General features: G+C 41.2%; 1 protein-coding gene across 1 annotated transcript; it reads left to right on the top strand.

Moving 5' to 3' along the window:
- On the top strand, positions 1–16,616 carry LOC103747880 (zinc finger protein 709-like). The gene is given in 5 exon segments (XM_017802548.1): positions 1–225; positions 14,120–14,246; positions 14,425–14,486; positions 15,452–15,847; positions 15,849–16,616. Coding segments are annotated over 5 exon segments (1,578 nt in total).
- Positions 16,617–22,047: the final 5,431 nt, after the last annotated feature.

Here is a 22,047-nt window from a genome sequence, read left to right as displayed (position 1 = left end):
ATGGTGAGCGCGGGGCCCGTGTGTGCAGACGGAAGCAGCGGCTGCTGGAGCCGCCAGAGCGGGCTGTGCTGTGCTGGGTCCTCCCCGGGCGGGCGGCAGCCTGACGGCATCCTGTACATCCCAGCAACCAGGTTCCCGGTGCGGCAGCCTGTGGCATTTCCTGATGCAGCTGCTTCTGTGCCCAGCACTGAGCGGGAGGCTCCATCTGCGGGTAGCAGCTTCAGGGTTGGGACTGTCCACAGCAGGGGATCGTGCTGTTGTGCTGTGTGGACAAGTGTTAGGGGAAGTGAACAGTAGAGTCTCCATGTAGTTAGATTTTGAGGAGCAAAGAAGGAAAAAATTTTAGATAAAGGACCTGTAGAACCCTGAGACCCTCTTCATTCACCCGTTACCCCGCAATCCCTCCAGACCCCCACTAATTGCTCTTTTAGCTTCTGTAAAATGCTTGGTTGCTGCTTTAGACATGCCTAGACATACCCTGGCATGCCCTGACCCCCGCCTGCTGTTCCCCACCCCCCTTCCAGGAAACTATAAGCAAGCCCATGCATAAAAACTGCCCTATAAGGTAAAAACGGAGACTCCTGGCCCCACAGGTAACAGCACATTCCACAGCCCTGAGAATAGCACCTACCAATAAGAAACTTCAAGGGCTGCATCTTATACATCCAATCAGTATAAGCCCCCGCGGGCTCCTTGATCCAACCAAAATGTATCTTCGGTATCCCCTCCACTTCTTTGTCTAAAACCTATAAAAGGCTCCACTCTCCCTTACTCTGGGCTCTCAGCATGGATCTGTTGAGTTGGTGAGGTCTGAGAGCCCGAGCTTAAGCACGAATAAACCATAAACCTTTGCTTTTGCATTTTGCTGTGTTGGGTCCTCGGTGGTCTTTTTGGGGTCCAGTGGATGAGGTACAACAGACCAAAGCCAGGTCCTTTTGCAGACTTAATAATATCTATTCAGCGAGGTGGTGCAAAATGAAAGATTGTTCTAGATTTTATGTGGATGGAAATAAAGAGAGCATACACAGCTGTGGAGTCTGAGTGAAGGGGTCTGAGTGAAGGGGTCCTTGGGCTGTCTTCCTGTAGCTGCTTGCTTGAGCAGAACAAAGAAGCTGTTTTAGCTTGGTGTGGCTAGCTGATAACAGGGAAGCAGGACCAGCAGAGAAACATCTTGGCAGGAAGCATGAGTTGTCTGGCTTTTCAGTAGCTGTGGCACTCCATCAGAAGTCAAGGTTGGGAACACTGGGGAAGGAAAAGAAGAAGGCTTGCAGCTGGGTAGGAGATAGGCAAGCTGACTAGGGAAGAGGAGGGATGGAGTGGGGAAAGACAGCAGGTAGGGCAGGTTCCATGGAGCATGTGCAGACACCTTTTCCATTTCCCTTGGTAAGTTCATCTAATATGGACTTTGACAGCTCTCTTCCTGGTCTTACATCTAATTTAACACTGTTATTTGGGTAAAAAGTTCTTCAAAATAAGCCTTCAGTTGTTCCAGGAACAGGATCACTGGACCCATGTCCCGGCAAGGGGAGGAGAGATGTGGCCCAGGACATACAGTCCGCACAGTAGAGGAAGCCCCTCGCAGCCCCCTCGGCTCTGTGCGCCCTACACTCTGCACTGCATCCTTTCTTTCCACGTTTGCTTTCTCTCCTTCTGAAATAAACCTTGACTGCTGCCGCTCCCTGCTGCTCTCTCTGGACAGTTAAGAAGCAGTCTGTGCTGTGATTTGACAGCCCTTAAATTATGGAACCTGGCTCCTGCATGCTTTTTGTCCTGTAAGTCATGTTGTACTGAATCAAGATATGTGGAACTGAAATGTCTGGTATTTCCTTTATTTTGGGGATTGCTCAGACAAATCTGTGAATGTCCTGTGAGATTGCTGGATGGACTGTCCTTGAAGAGGCTTCACTGACCTCCCACTGCCATCCTTTTCCTTCTCTCCTCTCTCTCTCTCTCTCTCTCTCTCTGTGTGTGTGTCTGTCTCACTTATTCTTACTCTAAATCAAGCTTTTCTCCAGGTTATGGTTTTTTCCTAAGATTTATTGTATACATACATGTGTATATGTATGTGTTTGCACTCATTAGTGCATGTGTCCATGGTTCTCAGAGGATAAAAAGATCCCCCGGGAAATGGAATTACATATTGTGAGTGGCCTAATATGGCTGATGGGAATTGAACTTGGGTCATTTGTAAGAGTAGTGCACACTAGTAACCACTGATTGACCTCTCCAGTCCCCTCTCCAGGTTTTAGAGAGAAGCCTTTCCTTCTCCTTGAGACCTCATCATGTTTGGCCTCTACCATATAGTGTACCCTTTTCTAACTAATGTTGTTACTCAGACCTCTGGATCTGATCATGGTCCCAAAGCCCTTTCTCCTCATAAATCTCATTCCTGAAGGAAAGTTTGTCAGCCGTCCTTTTCCTGACTGACCACTGTTTGTTTACCTCTCTTTATTGTTACATTTAACAGAGACACAGTGGTTTTCAGTCCTATAGCAACAGGGTGAACTTGATCATTAAGGGATTTGTGGGTCCCTGAGATATGTTATACTCCTATGGCTAACTCAGCTGACAAGGTAGGATAAGCATAAGATGCCAGTCTATGTACACCCACTCCTGTGCCCACATACACATGATGCCACTGTACCATAGGAATGGTGTCAGGTGAGCAGAGTTCTTAGGTGAAATCTTATAAATGGCTTATGATTATTAAGGGAAACTTGGGTGTTGGGTGTGATGAAGGCCATGGTGCATGTGTAGATCAAGTTAGCTGACTGGGGGGGGGCGGTTCCCATGGGACTAAGGGATGTGGGAACCTCCAGCATGTGCCCACATCTAGGCAGAAAAGGAGTCATTCTTAGATGAAGTGAGTTGCGATAGGAAAGAAATCAGGGAACCAAAACCACTGCAAAGAAGGGTTCAAACTTCAGGCAGTATTGTTTTGCAGCCATAGCTGCTTCATTTTCTCACTACCAGGTGAACTCTTCATGATCTATGAGGACTCTGTCGCTTGTTGAAGTGGGAGGGAATTTGAAGAGCTACTGAAAATGGTATGTTCTTTCTGGGGAGAGAATTCAGCACACGCATATTCTCAGAGCTGATTGAATTGACATGGCTTGTGCATTTGTATGTGTTCATCTGACTGCAGGTATGATGCCTGTGAAGGTCTGTATGTGGTTTTGGAAGCCAGAGATTGACATTGATTGATGCCATCTGTCAGTTTCCTCCTTATGTTTTGAATTTAGAAATTTTATTACTATAACATATGCATGTGTATATCGTGTGTGGAGGGTTCACATTTGCCATGACACATGTGAAGGCTTGAGGACAACTTTGTGGACTCAGTTCTCTCCTTCCACTGAATCTATATTATATTTTATTATTCTGAATTTTCCAGGCTTGCTGGCCAAGTGCTTTTACCCACTGAGTCATCTTGATGCCCCCCTCCACTATCTTTATGGAAAGTTTCTCTCACTGAACAAGGAGTTCACAAATTCCCTTAGCAGCCCAGCATGCTCTAGGCAGTCTGTAGTCTCTACCTCTTCACCACTGGGACTGAAGGCCTGTGCACTGTGACCAGCTTTTTTGCTTAATCCATTGAATCCAGTTTCTTGTCCTTATGATTATGTGGTGAGCACTTTACAAGTGAGCCATTTCCTTGTCAAATTGAGGATTTATTTAGCATTTTATCTAGTGTGCTGAAAGTGAACCACTTGTGGTTTTTGTATTTTGTCATGGAATTGGATTCATTGAGGAAAAAAATGTTCTTTTTTGTCTTACTAGCAGAAGAGTGAAGGTGCCTGATTGAAGGGTCCCCATGGGAACAGCCATTTTCTTATGGCTTGTGGCTTTAATACAAACAGAAGTCTGACTTATGTGGCCACCATCTGCTCAAACTGCTTTCAACTGAAGAGTGAGGAGATGCAGGAAGCTGAATTTGTGGTTACGTTTGTCCATGAATGTTTTCAAAGGGAGATAAGTGCAGCTAGATAGGGATTCGTTAGAAATGGTCTGGGGGATTACTGTTTATGAATCCATGAAAAAATTAATTATTTTTATTTTATGTGTATGAATGTTTGCTCTGCATGTATGTAAATGCACTATGTTTGTACAATGCCCATGGAGACCAAAAGAGGACATCAGATCCCATGGAACTGGAATTATGGGTGGTTTATAGCCACCACCTTTATGCTGGGAACTGAATCTTGGTCCTCTGAAAGAGAACCATATGCTCTTAACCACTGACCCACCTCTCCAGCCCCGGAGTCCATTTTCATGGAATGGCTGGGTAGACATTGACAGTCCAATTAGGATGTAAGAGCAGTCAGATCTGCAGTCCTCCATGAGGGTTCAGTTGTGGTGACTGAAGAGATTATAGACTCTTGGACAAGGTGGCAAGATTATGTTTCAGGCAGGATCAGGAATAACAAGATGTTGAATGATTAAATGTGACAGAGTAATGGTATTTTAATATAGCAGGTAAGGAGTGGGACAGTAGTCATCAGACAATTAAGCCACCCAGACCCAGTGTGGAGTCCAGCAATGTTGTCAGCATTATCCTGAGAGCAGGTAGGCATCCTTTGCAACTGGAGTATAGATGTGCTTTGTAACTTTTAAGAAAGTTTAACCTCCATCCAAGAATAGTTTGAGGTCTCCCTGAAGTATCAGGGACAGGATGAATTCTCTAAAGGAGGTTACTGTGTTCTGTAGGACATGGAGGGTATAAAAAAATACCATAGAAAATTTAAATTTATATGATAAATCCCAGAAAGGTGAGAGGGTCTCAGCTATTCATTACGGTTTGGAGATTGGTGGAATTCATTTGATTCTCATCAGAGAGTAGATGGAGATCTCCAAGAGGCTTACAGGAGTAGTGCTCATGAACTTTTGTAGGAGGCCAGATGAACCAAAGTGTAATGGGTTGGCATGATCATTGTGGGAATAGCCAAGATTCATGAAACAGGCATGGGATTGACTGTCTGGGAGAGACAGAAAATCAAAACATGAAAAAAAGCAAGAGACAGCTTTACTGAAGTAAGCAGACAGCTTCCTTTTAGAAAGGGAGGACTCCCAGAGTTGGGAGTCCACTGAACCAGGCCTGGTTGCAGAGTCTTATATGGGCACTGGATCCTCCCTTTCCCTTTCTTCTGATTGGTCAAGTTTGTATGTCCACCCGGGGGGGGCTCTTCTTTCCTGCCGCTCTCCACCACAAGTCTCCTGGGAACAAGCTGTTGCCATCTTAAGAAACCTGCTCTGACTTTCCTGATCTGCCTGTGTCCCTTCTCACTCTCCCTCAATAGAAATGGACCTCGTAGCTTGATTGCAATCAGAGATTTGAACTTGACTTGATAATGCCAGGTCCAAACAGCTTCAAGTGGTTTTTGTTTTGTTTGTTTTGTTTTTCTTGTAGGTGACATTTAAGATTGACCTGATCTACTGGGTTAATGTGAAGGAATGATCCCAAAAAGCTGAGGTTATGCTTGGGCCTCTTCTAATCCTGAGTCATGGGCTTGAAATTCTTTCCAAGTGACAGCATTGGTGATGAGCATGTAAGGAAAGGGTTTATTTATGGTCAGAGATAGAGAAAACTGCAGGAGAGGTGAGTGCCTGGTGTAGGAGGTCCAGAGACTGTCATCCCAATGGTCTGATCTAATGGATCTTCCTCTGCTCCTCTTCAGGCCTGCTTTCTCACTGGTGAGCTGTGTAAACAGCTAGCCCTGCTTCCCCACCCAGATGAGCTGTATCCCTTCTTATAATATAAGCCAAAATATCATCTGTTACCCTTTTAAGTTTCTTGTCAGGTGCATGGTCACAGCAAGAAAATACCTACTTCCTGGTACTTTAATATCCATGTTAATGATACCCTAATAAGTAAGGTTTGTGTCTTCTTGGCTGTAGGGTTATCAGTTTTACTAATATACATGCATACATGTATATGTATACACATACATACATATAGATGTATGTGTGTATGTGTTTACCAGTCTGGCCTTGAAGTCATGGTGATGCTCCTTCCTCTGTTTCCAGAGTGCTGAGATTATAAGTATGAGCCCCTGTGCCTGATGGTTTTTTATTGGTATTTTGAAGAATCACTGTGGTGATTGTTGGTGTTGTCTATTGGTTTCCTATTTGTAATTTCATTTTCTGTTATTTTCCTGTTTATTTCTCCCATTTTTTAATGTAGAAGGTTAAGTGACTGACATTTCCTCTCTTCGTTTCTGCCATTCCCATTCATGCTTGAATTTTCTTCCCAACACTGCTTATGTTAGGGCTGTCAGGGTCTGAGCTGAGTGTTTCCAAGTTCTTGGCCTCTTATTCCAGAATGAAAGAAAAGCTCACACAGATTGCAAAGTAGGAGGAAAGTGTTGAAAAGCCAAGGAACAGTATAGATGAGAAAGAAATCCACTGTAAGAAAGCAGCAGGCCACCTGAGTCAGAAAGAACTCAAGGGCATATATATACACACACATATATACATATACATATATAGAGAGAGAGCATGTATATTATAATTTTGGTTATTGATTCCAGAATTTCATGATTTTTGGATCAAATATTTTCTTGATCACATTCAGAAGCCCACCTTTCCTCCAGCCCCTCCACACTACTCCCTTCTGGATTTCATGTCCTCCATTATTACCTATCCTTTATTTATTCATTTAATTTTTGGGTTTTTTTTTTTTCAAGGAAGTGATATACCTTAATTATACATCACCAATAAAAGCTTTTTAATTGAATTTTTACAAATTCCATACAGTATATTTTGATCATATTTAGATCCCCTATGTGCACCTCCCACTTACCCCTCTGTGCTTGAGTTCATACACTCCGGTATATCCTTTTTCCCACAGTTTAAAGGCGTACTGAGTCAAAAGTGTGTCCCCAAGTGTCTGTGCACTGAAGGCTGATTTACCTACCCAGAGTCATTACTTTATAAAGACTGACTCTTCCCCTCCTACCAGCTAACAGTTGCTTATACTTCCTCAGCTGGGGTTGGGGTTTCCCATCTGCTTCCCAACTTCTATGTGGGGATTTTGCCGAGAGTAAGTTTACATGGGACTTATGCATGCTGTTACCACTGCTGTGAGATCTTATGAGTAGCTGCCCAGCTGTCTGGAAAACTGTTTCTATGTGGTCATCTATTACCTCTGGCTCTTAGAACTTTTCAGGCCTGTCTTGCATAATGATCCCTCAGCCGTGGGAGGCCAAGTTTGAAACAGGCGTCCTATTCAGGGATAAGCAGTCTGCAGCCTCTTATTCTCTTCATATTGTCCACTTGTGAGTCTTTGTTTTAATCACCATCTGATACATGAGGAAGCTTCACTGATGAGAACCGATACATTAACCTATGAGTATATCAAGTCATTAGGAGTTGCTTTAATACTATATTCACTAAGCAGAATAATATTAGTATGCTCACACTAATGTGCTGTGACTTGGCTAGCCACAGGTTCCTATACTTGATATCAGTGTCAGATATGAGCTCTATTTTGTGAAGTGGACCTCAAATCCAATCACAAAGTGGTTGGTCACTCCCATAACCCTTGTGGCATCATTGCACTACTGGGCATAACTTGCTAGGCAAGTTGTTGTAGCACACATGATTCACAGCACGTAAAGCTGATGATCACCTCTCTCTTCTGGTAGCATTCATAGCACCTGCAGCACTATTAAAGGTAGTCAGTAGAGATGAAGCTTTGAAGTCAGTGCCAGCTTGATTTCTCCGTGTTTGTTCCACAACTTACGTATGTAGTATCTTCAGCAACAGGGTCTTACTGTCAAGTTCTGGTGGGTAACCAAGATCAGGGGCAATTGTCAGTGTAGTTTGAGGGTCCACAGGACCCCTGGTCAACAGATTTAAAAGAGGGAGGCCATGCCCCTGGATAGCACTTCTATGTTAAAACTCACTCATTGTGGAAGAGGGGGCAGAAAGATTGTGAGAGCCACAAGTGGTTCATGAATATAAGGAATCAACCTCTTACAGGCTCCTGGGAACTTGTTCACATGAACTTACAGCAATGGTGACAGTATGCACAAAACCCACAAAACTCAATCAGACAAAAACCAAGATAGAACTGGGGAAATGGGCAGGAGGCCCCAACCTTAGCTGAGAAACTATTGGCAGATGATCACTGCTTGGTGAGGGAGAGTTGTTCTTTAAGGGAGTGATGCTAGAGAAGCTGATTAGGCTCCAGTGGATGAACTCACCTAGGGACATCTGGGTACACAAACCTGACTTAATATGCTTTAACATATATGACAGAATGCATAAAATCCTGTGGGAAGGCTATGGGGGTATGCAGATATGGGAGGGGTTCTAATATGATTAAGATACCTGAAATCCACAAAACTTCGATAAAAATATACATTTAAAAAAGGGGACTGGAGAGATGACTCAGCGGTTAAGAGCAGGGTCTGCTCTTACAGAGGACCCTGATTGGGTTCCCAGCACACATATGGAGGCTAACAACAATTGGTAACTCTAGTTTCAGGGGAAGTGGATCTTGACACCCTCTTCTTACCTCTGTGGGCTCTGCAAGACACAGGTGCACTTACATACATGCACACAATATGTCCATGTTCACAAAATAAAATAAAAATAATAAATAAAATATTAAAAAGCAGACAAGAGGTCCATTCCTGGCACTGGACCTTTTTCTCTTCTAGCCTATAGTGTCTTGTTACAGAGTAACTTCTTTTAATCTCTTTATATTATGTATGTATATACTTTAAAAAGATTCTGTAGTGATGTTTCCATATGACTTTTTGTTTTGTTTTGTTATTGTTTTTTGAAACAGGGTCTTCCTGTAACCCCAGTTGGACTGGAATCACTATGTAGACTAGGCTGGCCACAGTCTCACAGAGATCCACTTGTTGCTGCCTCTCCCACCCACACCCCACCCCGACCTTCCATATGTTTCAGTTATGAAGCATGTAACATGCCTGGCTTTATGAGTTTTTCTAAAGGACTTTGTGTTAGTCGTCCCTCCCCTGCTCACTCCTTTGTGCTGCTCTCCTATTCCCCGCCCCCTTTAACTGTTCACTGTATATTCTTCATCCTCATAGCCATTTACTGGTTTCCTGATCTCTTTCAATTCTCCAGTTGCAGCATGCATATCTAAGGATTCAAAGCTAGCATCCACTTATGAGAGAGAACATGGGGCTTTTGTCTGTCTTGGTTTTGGTTACTTCACTCAAGATGATTGTTTCTAGTCACATCCATATAACTGTGAACTTCATAATTTCTTTTTCTTAAGAGCTCAAGATACTCCATCTGTAAATGTTCCATACTTTCATTGTCTTTTCATCTGTTGGTAGACATCTAGATCGTTTCCATTTCCTGGCTATTGTGAACAGAGCAGCAATGTACATGGTTGAACAGATATCTCTGTAGTAAGATGCAGAGTCCTTTGGGTAATGTATTTATAGCTTTTTGAAGAATCTCCACAAAAATTTCATTGGGGCTACACCAGTTTGCACTTCCACAAACAGTGAATAAGTGTTACCCTTTCCCCACATCTTTGCCAGACTTTGTCATCATTTGTGTTTTGGATCTTAGCTATTCTGACTGGGATAAGATGAAATGTCAAAGTTGTTTTAATTTGCATTTCCCTGATGGTTAAAGATATAGAACAATTTCTAAATACTTCTCAGCTATTTGTGTTTCATCTTTGAGAACTCTGATCAATTCTTTGCCCCAGTTTATATCGAGTTGTTTGTTTTTTGATGTTTAGTTTTTTAAGTTCTTCGCGTGTTCTAGATATTAACCTTGTGTCAGACATATAGCTGGTAAAGAATTTTTCCAATTCTGGAGGTTGCCTCTTCACTCAAATGATGTTATCTTTTGCTATAAGAAGTTTTTTTGTTTCATGAGATCCCATTTGTCAATTGTGGACTTAATGCCTGGGTTGTAAGAATCTTGTTCAAAAAGTCCTTTCCTGAGCTTGTTAGTTCCAGTATATTCCCTACTTTCTGCTCTATAAGATTCAGAGTATCAGGTCTTATGTTGAAGTCCTTGATCGATTTGAAGTGAGATTTGTGCATGGTGAAAGATAGGGATCTAGTTTAATTCCTCTACGTGTAGCAATCCAGTTTGACCAGAACCATTTCTTGAACATGCTCTCTTTTCTCCGGTGTGTATTTTGGGCCCCATTAAAAAATTAAGTTGTTGTAACTATGTGAACTCAAACCTGAATGCTCACTTCTATTCCGTTGAACAGTGTGTCTGTTTTTATGCTAGTGCCATCTGTTTTTGTTGCTACAGTGCCATGGTATTATTTGAGATTAGGGATGGTTATGTCTCTAGTTTTTTTATTGTTGAGAATTGTTTTGGCTATCCTGCTTTGTGTGCACACTTGTGTGTGTGTGTGTGTGTGTGTATGTGCTTCTCAATGAAATTTGAGGTTATTTTGTCAGTTTCTGTGATGAATTTTGTTGGAATTGTACAGGGATTGCATTGAATCAGTCTTAATGACTGATTCAAAATCTAGCTTTTAGGATGGGCTGAACAAGTGTTTTCCCTATTACACCTTTATTCCTTTGTGATAGATGTCACCAGAGGTCATGTCAGAAAAATGGCCAGACAAAACAAAACTTAGAACCTGAGGTAGGGATGGAAGGTTTCATATGTATTTCTTTTAAATTAATATTTTCTAGTGACAGGAGTAGTAGAGAAGTTTACAAACCTTAAAAAGTGAATTTAAGAGGCTGTAGAGATGGCTCAGCAGTTCAGAGCTTGCTGCTCATCGAGAGAACCAGAGTTCACTTTTCAGTGGTCATGTCTGGGCCTCACAACTGCTTGTAACTGCAGGTCCAGAGGAATCTGACATCCTCTTCTGGCATCTGAGGGAATACATGGAATTCACTTAGAGCCATTCATTTACACATAAAGAAAAATAATGTACTTTTTAAAGTAAACTTAGGAGGCTTGAGGGATCTCTCCTCAACCCCCTTGTGGGTTGTTGGCCACTGATCCACGAGAACAAAGGGAGCAGAAGCAACGATCAGGGCCAGGACGGCCAGTGAGCACTGATGGAAGAAAGCCCTTCCGGGGAGGCATATTCAGTGATACAGCTCCAGATTCAGTGAAACAGCTCCGTTTATTCAGTGGGGGTTAGGGAAAATATAGTGTGGAGGCAGCAGCCAAAGCTTCAGCTGATAGGTGCTCATAGTATGCTTTATTTACATGTGGCAATAGGCTCCTATCATCTGACTATCAGGCAATGCCTAATTATCATATAGAAAAAACCTGGGGGTAGTTTTTACTCCAGGTAACTATGCCAAAGGTCACGTTTTAAATGAGGCCAAGCATCGGTGCTTGGCGGCACTTTCCAGGTAAGTCAGGCAGAGAGCAGGAGGCCCCCACTGAGAAAGGGAGTCCTTCCATATAGTGTCAAGCCCCTTAGAGCTATCCGGACATGGAGGACTACAACCTTAGCAGCAGGGTCCCCCAACAGAGGCTCAGTAATCTCCCAAAACAAGGTTCACAGTATGCCTCACTAGCATTATACCTACATATAAAGATGAACATACAAACGCTAATAAATAGTGAAGATGCTGATTCTCTGGACTTGAAATTCCCCATGAATTTTTCAGAAACCTTTCTAGATGGAGCTTCTGTGAGCCATTACACATGCTAGGGGAGGGGGGTGCCATGTTACAGCTGTCTTTCTGTCAGCCATGGTCATGTAAGTAACCCCTCACCCATAGTTCTGTAAGTAACTGCAGTAAATTCACTAAACTAGACTTTGGCAGAATCATTTGAGTGTCATGAGTGTATGAACAGACGTGGTACCATCTGCCCATGAGAACATCTGAGGTTCAAATTTATACAGATTTTGAGCCTTCCCCAGGTCAGGGTATGGAGGGTGCAAGATCCATCATAGGTCCCAATTATGTGTAGTGCCAATGAAAAAGGCAGGTGTAGGTGCGACAGATCTCCCAGTTATGTAAAAGGATCTTAGCATTCTAAATCATGGCATCCCATTTAGAACAATGGATTTCTGCTTCGTGACAGTGAAAGCCAATTTCATTTTGGAGCCACCTATTGGGTGTCTGGATGGAAAGCTGGACTGATCTGGAGGTGATGTTCACAAAGGCAATAGCTTTGCATTGGTCTTGTGGAGAAGTTTTTGGAGAAAGTGAAGGTCCAGCCAACAGTAATTTTTCTCAGATCAGTGTCCTTATCTGGCATAGTGCTGCAATTCATGCCATTTCATTAAGACTGAAGTTGAAAATCTCACCTTGTTTAAGAGTGCTTATCTTGTAGTGAACCATTGCTCATCAGGAATTAGCTTGAAGATGTGTGTACTATGTTATGGGTCACTAAGGGTCAAGCTATAAAGGTTGATGGTCTGATTTATTTTAAAATATTGTAAGTATAATATGCATGTCACAGTTGTCAGGGGAACAATTTTTTTCTCTGTTTTCTCTTTTGATCTTTTTGTTTGTTCTAGGGATCAAATTTAGTTCATCAAACTTGTGTGGCAACCCTTTACATACTGAGTCAGCTCCCTGGACTCTGTCACCTGATTTTTAAAGCATGACTATTGATTTTGGCCCTTTGACTTTACCTTATTTCTTGGTAGTCCTTGAAGTGTGTTCAGCAAAACATCTTTGACTTTGACAGTTGCTAGATACTTGCTGAGCCTAGTCAATTTTTTATTCAGTACAAAATTGCTTGGTTTGGTGATTCATGAATTTTCTCTTAGTAGGATAAAATGGAATCATGAATTTTGTTGACCCTGTTTTCTGCCTTCCCATTCCAGTCCTTTCTCTGCCCTCTTTTCTTCCTGAGGTGATTGTTTTGCTTTGTTGCATAAGCTGACTTGTAATTCTGCCTCATGTGAACCTTCTATCTCATTCTCTGATGCAGCCGTGACAGTACACACATGTCAATATGACTGACTACAGTGAGTTCTTTCTGAAGCAAATGTCACCTTTATACTTACTTTATTCGCATTTGACAGTGCCTAAAAAATTGTTTTAAAGTATTGTTTTGGGATCTTTAAATATTAACTGTGTATCATATTTGTTATTGGATTAAAATTGTGCTTGAGGGACTGGAGAGATGGATCAGTAGTAAAGACCAAAGGCTGCGATTGTAAGGACCCAGATTCTATGCCCAGCATCCACATCCAGCTAAGAATCTTTGGTAACACCAGTTCCGGGGAATCCAACGCCTTCTTCTGACCTGCTCGGGCATTGCACAACATAGGTGCATTTTCACACATGCAGGCGATGCACTTATACACATAAAATAAAAATAAGTAATTTTTAAAAATTTGTGCTTGAGTAAACTACTTACAGCAGCATATACATTATTTCTTCTGTAACCACATAGAATGGATTCATTTCTCCACTTAGCAAGTTGTGACAGCATATGTGAATTTGCACCCAGGGAAGCTCATTACACTCAATGCCTGTTGTTATTTGAAATCACGGAAGCTGATCCTCTAGTTATGTCTGTGAGTTTTGAATCAATTAATAGACTTTCAGAATGAGAACCATTCATAATATATCATAGTGTTTGTATAAATCATTTATACTAGGTGATTTATCATTTATGTTCATGCAATCTGCACCGAATGTAAAATTTCCTCATGCTGTCTATACTTAAACATTGTGAGCAGGAATTTCTAAGGACAAGCAGGCTCTTCCATTCTAATTGCCCTCTGTTCTGTACATCAGGTGGCCACACATTCTTAAGACAGGAAGTAGACATGCGCTATAGGAAGAGAATTGGGGCAGAGCAGCAGCATATCCTGTGCGCTGTGCACAGTAGCAAGATGAGTGTCTCTCCGGGGCTCTGTCTTTTCAGAACCACTCAAAGCTTACATTAGAACGTATGTGTCAGGGCTGGAGAGATGGCTCAGCGGTTAAGAACACTGGTTGTTCTTGCAAAAGACTTGGGTTTGAATCCCAGCACCCACATGGCCTACCCTCTGACACACAAACATTGCATTGCACAGGTGCACTCACACACACATGCAGGAATACACTCATACATGTAAAATAAAATAGTAAATAAAATAAAAAAACAAGCTTGTGTGCCATGGAACAAAATCTGTGGATATTACAGAATCCAGTTATCATATCATCAACTGATTTTGTGGAATGTTTAGGATTCTGTGATATTTGAGGATATTGCCATAAATTTCACCCAGGAAGAGTGTGGTTTCCTGAATCCTTCTCAGAAGAATCTCTGCAGAGATGTGATGCTGGAAACCTGCAGGAACTTCACTTTTATAGGTAAGAGTATCATCTTCCCTTCCGAAGCATTTCTTGGAAGTAATGTTTTTCTGTGACTTGGAATACTGAAAGGGAAGAATGTCATGTATAATTCAGGCATGCAATATAGACACTAAAGCTACAAAGTAAGTTTTTGGTAATTTCTAATTCATCAAAATTTTCTTTGACTACATTTTAGGAAGCATTTGTGAAGATGAGACTATTAAAGACCATTATAAAAGTTCTGGAAAAAAATCCAAGGTAATTCGAAAACAGAAACAAAGTTTTTTGAAGTAATTTTTAAAGATTTATGGTTATTTTATTATTTACTTCTGTGTGTGTGTGTGTGTGTGTGTGTGTGTGTAGCTTTACATACCTGTGTGCATGTACACAAGAAGGTCTGAAGAAGTTGTTGGACTCATGGAGCTGGAATTACAAGAGGTTGTGAGCTACCTGTCTCGGGTGCTGGCAACCAAACTCTGGTTCTATGGAAGAGCAGCAATGGTGCTTAACAGCTGAGCCAGCTCTCCAGCTTCCCATTGAGGATATTTTTATGTGAGCATTTATGAATAAGTAAACAGTAAGCACAACTTTGTGTTTTTTTAATCATTAGGAAATGTAACGGGTACCTAAATTTAAGAATCCTATTCAGTGATTGCAGGGCAGGTCGCATGCACACAGTACTAGGATGTCATATTAACAAACGTCATGTTTTCTCATAGCCCTGTGGGAACCATATTGTAGAATTATCAATCTATTTAGTTTCTGACCTTTGAGATACGGCAGAAGACATACACTTCACCTAATTTGGGGAAAAGTATGTGACCTATACTTTGTAATTAATATTAGTAAATCACCTTTTTTTAATGTACTTGTCATTTTTTCAGAAGTTCGATGGTTGAGACATTCTGTGAGCATGAAAAAGATCATCAGAATGGAGAAACTTTCACGTGGATAGCAAATGACAATATGATCATGACAATTTCTAGTGACCTAACACCAGGTGAAAGCAATGTGTGTGGAGATGTTTCCATGTGGCATCTACCCTTTAATAACCATTCTACCTCTCACTCTCAGTACAAACCATATGAGCATGAAGAGTGTGGAAATAAGTCACAGAACTCTAACTCACTCCCAAGCTGTAAAAGACGTATGAGAACTCCTACTGTGAATGGACATGGACCTTTTGAAAGTAAGACATGTTTAAATTACTTTGATTTCCAAAGTTTTTTGGTAATAGATATGGAAACACACGGCACCAAAAACTCAATCTATACGAAGAATATCGAAAGGCCTCTGCTGATGGCAGTTCACTTCACTCATCTGGAGGAACTCAAACGGTAAGAAAGCATTATCAGTGTAATGTATGTGGGAAACATCTGAGTTCTTCCACTTCTCTTCAAGGAGATGAAAGAATTCACAGTGGTGAAAAACCCCATATATGTACACAATGTGATAAGTCCTTTACTGGAGAGAAACCCTATGATTGTGATAAAGCATTTAGACAGTACAGTTTCCTTCAAGTACATGAAAAAAATCACACTGGAGAAAAACCATATGAATGTAAAGAATGTGATAAAACCTTTAGATATCACAGTTCTCTCCAGGTACATGAAAAAAATTCATACTGGAGAAAAACCCTGTGCATGTAAACAATGTGGAAAAGACTTTGGATGTCACAGTCATCTTCATAGGCATGAAAAAACGCATAGTGAAGAGAAACCATATGCATGTAAAGAATGTGACAAAGCCTTTAAACAATACAGTTACCTTCAAGTACATGAGAAAATTCATACTGGGAGAAAACCATATGAATGTAAAGAATGTGATAAAGCCTTTCGATATAACAGATCTCTTCAGTTACATGAAAAACTTCATTCTGGAGAAAAACTGTATGAATGTTTACAATGTGGTAAGGGCTTTAGATGTAGTAGTTATCTTCAAACACATGAAAAAACACAAACTGGAGAGAAACCTTATGCATGTAAACAATGTGGAAAAGCCTGTAGACAGTCCAGGCATCTTCATGCACATGAAAAAATTCATACTGGAGAAAAACTGTATGAATGTAAACAATGTGGTAAAGCCTTTAGATGTGATAGTTATCTTCAAAGACATGAAAAAACACACACTGAAGAGAAACCCTATGCATGTAAACAATGTGGCAAAGCCTTTAGACAGTCCAGTCACCTTCATGCACATGAAAAAATTCATACTGGAGAAAAAGCATATGAATGTAAACAATGTGGTAAAGCCTTCAGCAGTCACAGTTCTCTTCAATTACATGAAGAAATTCATAGGGGAGAAAAATGTAAACAATGTCGTAAAGACTTCAGATGTCACAGTGATATTCAAAGACATGAGAAGTTCACACTAGGCAAAACCCTGTGAATAGGAACAGTGTGGAAAAGGCTTTAGATGTCACAGTCTTCTTTACATGAAGGAATTCTTATTTTAGAAAACTTAGTGCCAACGCGGTGGTTAAACCTTAGATGTCACAGTTACCTTCCTTTATGTGAAAATTCATGTTAAACCAAAACCCAATGAGTGAAAGCAATATAAATCCTACATGTGGTACATTTATCTTAAATAACATGAAAAAATTCATACTGGAGGAAAACCCTCTCAATGCAAAGAATGGAAATCTTTACATTTCATAGTTCCTCACAATTACAAGAGGAAATTAATCATGGCAAAGAGCCGTGTGGATGTGAACAATGCCTATAGTTGTTAAGATTTCTAAATTACATGGCAGAGCAGTTTCACACCACAGTGCTCTTTCAATGTCAAATAACTCATTGGAGACAATTCCTAGAAATGTATTGAAATAGGAAACTAATCACACAAAAACAAAATTCTACCAAAGTTCAATTCGGTGAACCAAGGATTTTATGGGGGTTACTTCTAGGAGCATGGACAAGCACAGACAGCTGCATCACCAAAACCCCCATCCAGCCTAAGTGATGACTCATGGAAACAACAATCTGAGATGTCTGCACAACTGGCAGTCAGCTTGGTTAGTTGGGGAATTTCTTCTTTTCACAATTGTTTACTGCATCTGTGACCTTGTGGAGTGGCTGTGGGAGACTTGGAAATTTGAACTTTTCAGACCTTATTGTTTACTTTTTGAGCCTTGTGCATCGATTGCAAGGAAATTGATCCACAACAGTCCACCCCTTCCTCTGGCTTTTACATGTTTTTGTAATGCTTTTAGATCCTCGAGGGTAGAGATTGTCAGATATAAAAGTCCATCCGTGGCTGACATTGGGCCAGTGTGACAGAGTAATACTGCCTTTTTCTCAGGATCTTCATCATTGGTTCTGAGTCTTTGTGCTGTCCCATCCATTGTGAAAGGAAGTTTCCTTGCATGATGGAGTGCAGCTGACAATAGCGATGACCTATTAGACATGAACTGAAATGTTGAGAAGGGAACTTGAGAAGGACATCATAACAAAATAATAACAATTAATTTCCTGCTGGAACCTGTGACGACTCTGGGTACAGTTTTGTTCCTGGCTCATAATATCAGATGTGAATTTTCTCCCATGGAGTGGGCTGTAAGTCCAATCTGAAAGCTGCTCGTTGAACTCAAACAGTAGTTGTGCCACTATTGCACCAGAAGGCATATTCTGCCTGTCTTGTTGGTACTGGAGAAAAGGGGTTTATAGCTGAGCAGGACCATTGGTGACAGTTCGCCCTCAGCAATCTGTATTTCACCTGGCTCCATGTAAGCCAGCAAGTATAGAGGAAGCTTCCACCTTATTCCGGCATCATTTCTCCATGTCCTGCAAACTTCAGCAGTAGGGTCGTACCATCTAGTTTCAGTATGTAACCACAAGTAGTGGCAATAATCTTCGTGGTTTGCTTGACAGATATTCACCTGCCTCTGCCTCCCATATACTGGTGTTAAAGGCCTGTGTCAACACACTTTGCTACTAATAATAGCCCATTAAAAAAAAAAAAGACCCAGTACTTTTTTGCAGTAGGGGGATGTACACTTGAAACTAATTGCCTTTAGTTGAGGTCTTTGCATCAGTGTTCTGAAATGAGTAGCCTTGTCAAGGTCAATTACATGATACCAAGTTAAGTGAAAGTTTTCTTGACAGCTTTACCTGCTCACTTGCCTGAAAATGCTCATAAGAGGCCTGTGACAATGTCCACACTTGTGAGGGTATATGTGCACCTCTCACTGATAGATATAGTTACTATATATGGTGTTTTTGCCAGTACACAAGGGATGAGTTGGCTTACGTGTGTGTGCTGTCATAACATCTAGAGGCATGTTTCATTGTGACAGGAAAACCATATGATTGGCACCTAAATAAAGATGTCTGAGGAAAAAAGTTGTTTCCTGCCTTCACATATTTTCTTTCTGTGGAGAGTGCCCAATCCTGTTGCTGCTGCTGTTGCTGCTGCAGTCCTTCAGTGGTAGACTGCAGCTCCACTGGCCTTCTAACATGGACTAAATAGCAGTGACTGTAGCAATTTTCCAGGTCTTCTCTGCCAGAATGGTATTTCCGAGGCACCCAGCTATGTAGACTGAGGAGCTTCTGGGTTGTCCGCCTCTCAATTCTGCACATAGACATTGTGGACTGTGTAGCACTGTGAGCTTTCATGCTTGTTGTGTCGTTGCTTCTGTTTCTCTCCAGCGTTCTTTGATGCATAGCTCCTGGCAGCAGGGTGGGTTGTAGAGAAACAGAATTGATGGGTGGTGATCTTCCATTGGCCGAGTTCTTCTGTAGGATCCACAGTTCTCTGCATTTGATCTGGCTCACCACTTATACTGCACTAGAGAAATCAATTTCTTTTAACAAAAACAATTTCTAAGTGTGTGTGTGGGTATTTGGGGGTTATTATTGTATTTTATTTTTATTTATTTATTTATTTATTTGGTGTTTTTGAGACAGGGTCTCCCTGTAGCCCCAGCTGTCCTGGAACTCGCTATGTAGACCATGCTGGCCTTGAACTCACAGAGATCCGTCTGCCTCTGCCTCCCAAGTGCTGGGGCCACAGGTGTGCACCACCATGCCTGGCACATTTATCTATTTTGTGCCCATGTATGTGTGTTTGTAGTTGCATATGGAGGTCAGAGGACAACTTAAGGCCTTCTCTCCATCATGTGGGTCCCAGGGATCAAACTCAGGCCTGGTGGCAGTGCCTTTTACCTGCTTAGCTGGAGTTAAGGACTGTTCATAGCTGCCATGTGGGTGCTGGGAATAGAACCTGGGTCCTCTACAAGAGCAGTCAGTGCTCCTAATCACTGAGCCATCTCTCCAGCCCCAGGACTTAAATTTCAGACAAACTCATTTCATTTTATTCTGATAATAAAAATGTCTTCAGGACAGTTAACATGTTCTGTTTGTGTTCACATACACATTTTATAAAGTTTATTTTTATTTTTGGTATTTTGCCTGCACAGAGGGCAGAAGAGCATGTTGGATCCCCTCGAACTGGATGATTAAAGAGAAAATACTGCTGTTTTTTAGATAAGATGCAATTTTGTATGGTAGTATTGTCCTAATACATGGATTATTGCAAAATGGAAACAGGAAAAAGTGATGACAAAACCCAGAAAACTTCAGACTGTTACTGCAGGTTGTGGAAGTTACAGAGAGGGTTATAAGAGACAAAGGGGAAGATTGCAGTATGTAAAGGATCATATTCATCCTAGGAAATAGGCACTATTACTAGGTACTTATTTCACCAATTGATCTACTCTAGGCATCACTTATAAATTTTGTGTCTTGGCGTTTTTGGCAAAAATAAGGCAATCCAAAACACCTGGAAAATATAAAGTACTTCAAACCCAGTTGATAACTTGTGTCTTCAAAATTATTTTCCTTGACTGATCAGTATCTGCAAGGTCACAGAAACCCAAAGGTGAAGAGAAGGTTCAAGAGGGGGAAGTGATTACCTTAGGTGAGTATAAACCAGTGAAATAGAACTATTGTTAGTGGGATTCTAAAAGAAAAATAGGCTCCCCCACACCCATCCCCCAAAACAAAGTCACTGGTGAGGGGCACTGTCAGATTCCCTCATGTGAGGATGGGCCTTCCACCCCAGTGATGACTGAGCTTGAAGGATAATGCTGGACAAGGATAATGCTGGATTCCCTTTCACATTGTTACAGGTGACCACCAAAGCATCTCAGTAACTCTTGATATCACAGGTAAAGTGATTGATTTTCTTTTCATATTGAATATTTGTTCTCTGTCTTAATAATTAACCACTTCCCTATTCAAATTTTTGTAGCATACACTGTTGGGGAAACCAAAGCCTAAGAGCTGTTATTTTCAGATTTAGTCCCCCCAAATCGAGAATTAATAAAAATCCTTTTCCCTTAGATGTAGTGAAAAGATAAGGTCTAGCACTGACAGGTGTCCCCTAAAGGTCCCAGCTATCTTTGTAACTGAATAGTCAAAATGTGTCCTAGTTTCAACACCTCGCAGAAGTTTATGATGTTACAAAGTTATGGCTCTGGAACTTGTTTCTGAGAATTGAATGGGAGTCTGTCTTGCAGCAAATTGCAGAAGAAATGGACCACGCAAAGAAAAGAAAAGTAAGACATTGACTATGACCCTGTTGACCACTCCAATGACTTGTGTCTTTGGAAAAATGTGTGAAAGCCTATCTGCTATTGGTCTGTAAAAATGCAGTACATAAACATAAGCCATTGACTGCCACTACCTAATCCTGTACAAAGGACAGATTCCAATAAAATGATAATAAAATTTTACTAAAATTCTTTCTTCTAAAGGATATAAATATTTTCTGACATTGGCTTGCATGTCTTCAAGGTCAACAAAGCATTTAACCGTGTCTAAAACAATGCAGTGTTATTCACTAGAGTAAAATCTGCCCTTTCTGGATTTTTACAAATGTCAAGGACATACTAAAAACATTTGGGCTGCCGAGATGGCACCGTAGGTAAAGAGCTCATGACATGTCTTTGAAAACTTGAGAGTTTGAATCTACCTAAACTCAGACTCGGCAGTGCACACACTCAATCCCAACATACCCATGATGCTGTAGGCGGCGGAAGTAGAAGCATACCTGGAACCTCATAGGCTGTATACCCTGCTGTACACTGGAGAAATACATAGGCCCCAGTTTTAACATGTAGGAGGTAAGGAATGACACCTGAGGTTTTCCTTTGACCAACAAGCACCTTGACACATGCATACCACACTCACAGACATGAATGAGTGCATGTGCACAAAAAATATATGGTTCCTGAGATTGGCACTAAATTGCAAATGATTTATTGTTTAAATATTACTAAGTAGTGCATGCTAAAATTTCTCCTCCTTGATTGATTGCTGTGGAATTCTCTTCCAGGAGTGTTCTTAGTGAACATGTAGTGTGTGTGAGTTGTTTACTAAGGCTGTGCTACACTAATTACAACATAGTTCAATAAAGATTTATTTTCTAAAAGACAAGACAAGCAGTTGGAAGTACCATTTATACAGGGATTCTTATTTTATTTCCAAGACCCTTTTCTTTCCAAATGAGCCAGGGAAAGCCAAAAGGAAGGAACCTCCCACCGAACTCTGACACTACATAATCTATTCCTGATGTCCACATGTCTCACTGGGGATCACAACCAATGTTCCTTGTCCTTACTGTTCACCCACCGAAAGTCCAATGTTATCAAATAGGACCTGAATTCTGTTACAGAGATCTCCCCACTTGACAAGAAATATGCCTGCCTGATGTTATATGCCAAGGCAATATTAAACACATTTAATATTGCCTTGGCATAGAACATGGTTACTACAGAAAGGGAGGAAAAGTCATGCTACTGTAATGTGGCATGTGTGAT

This window comes from Nannospalax galili, unplaced genomic scaffold (genome assembly GCF_000622305.1).
Source record: "Nannospalax galili isolate Female #2095 unplaced genomic scaffold, S.galili_v1.0 scaffold1325, whole genome shotgun sequence".
NCBI classification, from domain to species: domain Eukaryota; kingdom Metazoa; phylum Chordata; class Mammalia; order Rodentia; family Spalacidae; genus Nannospalax; species Nannospalax galili.
Note: the sequence above shows the minus strand (reverse complement) of the source record. Positions and strands in the feature narration are given on the sequence as shown.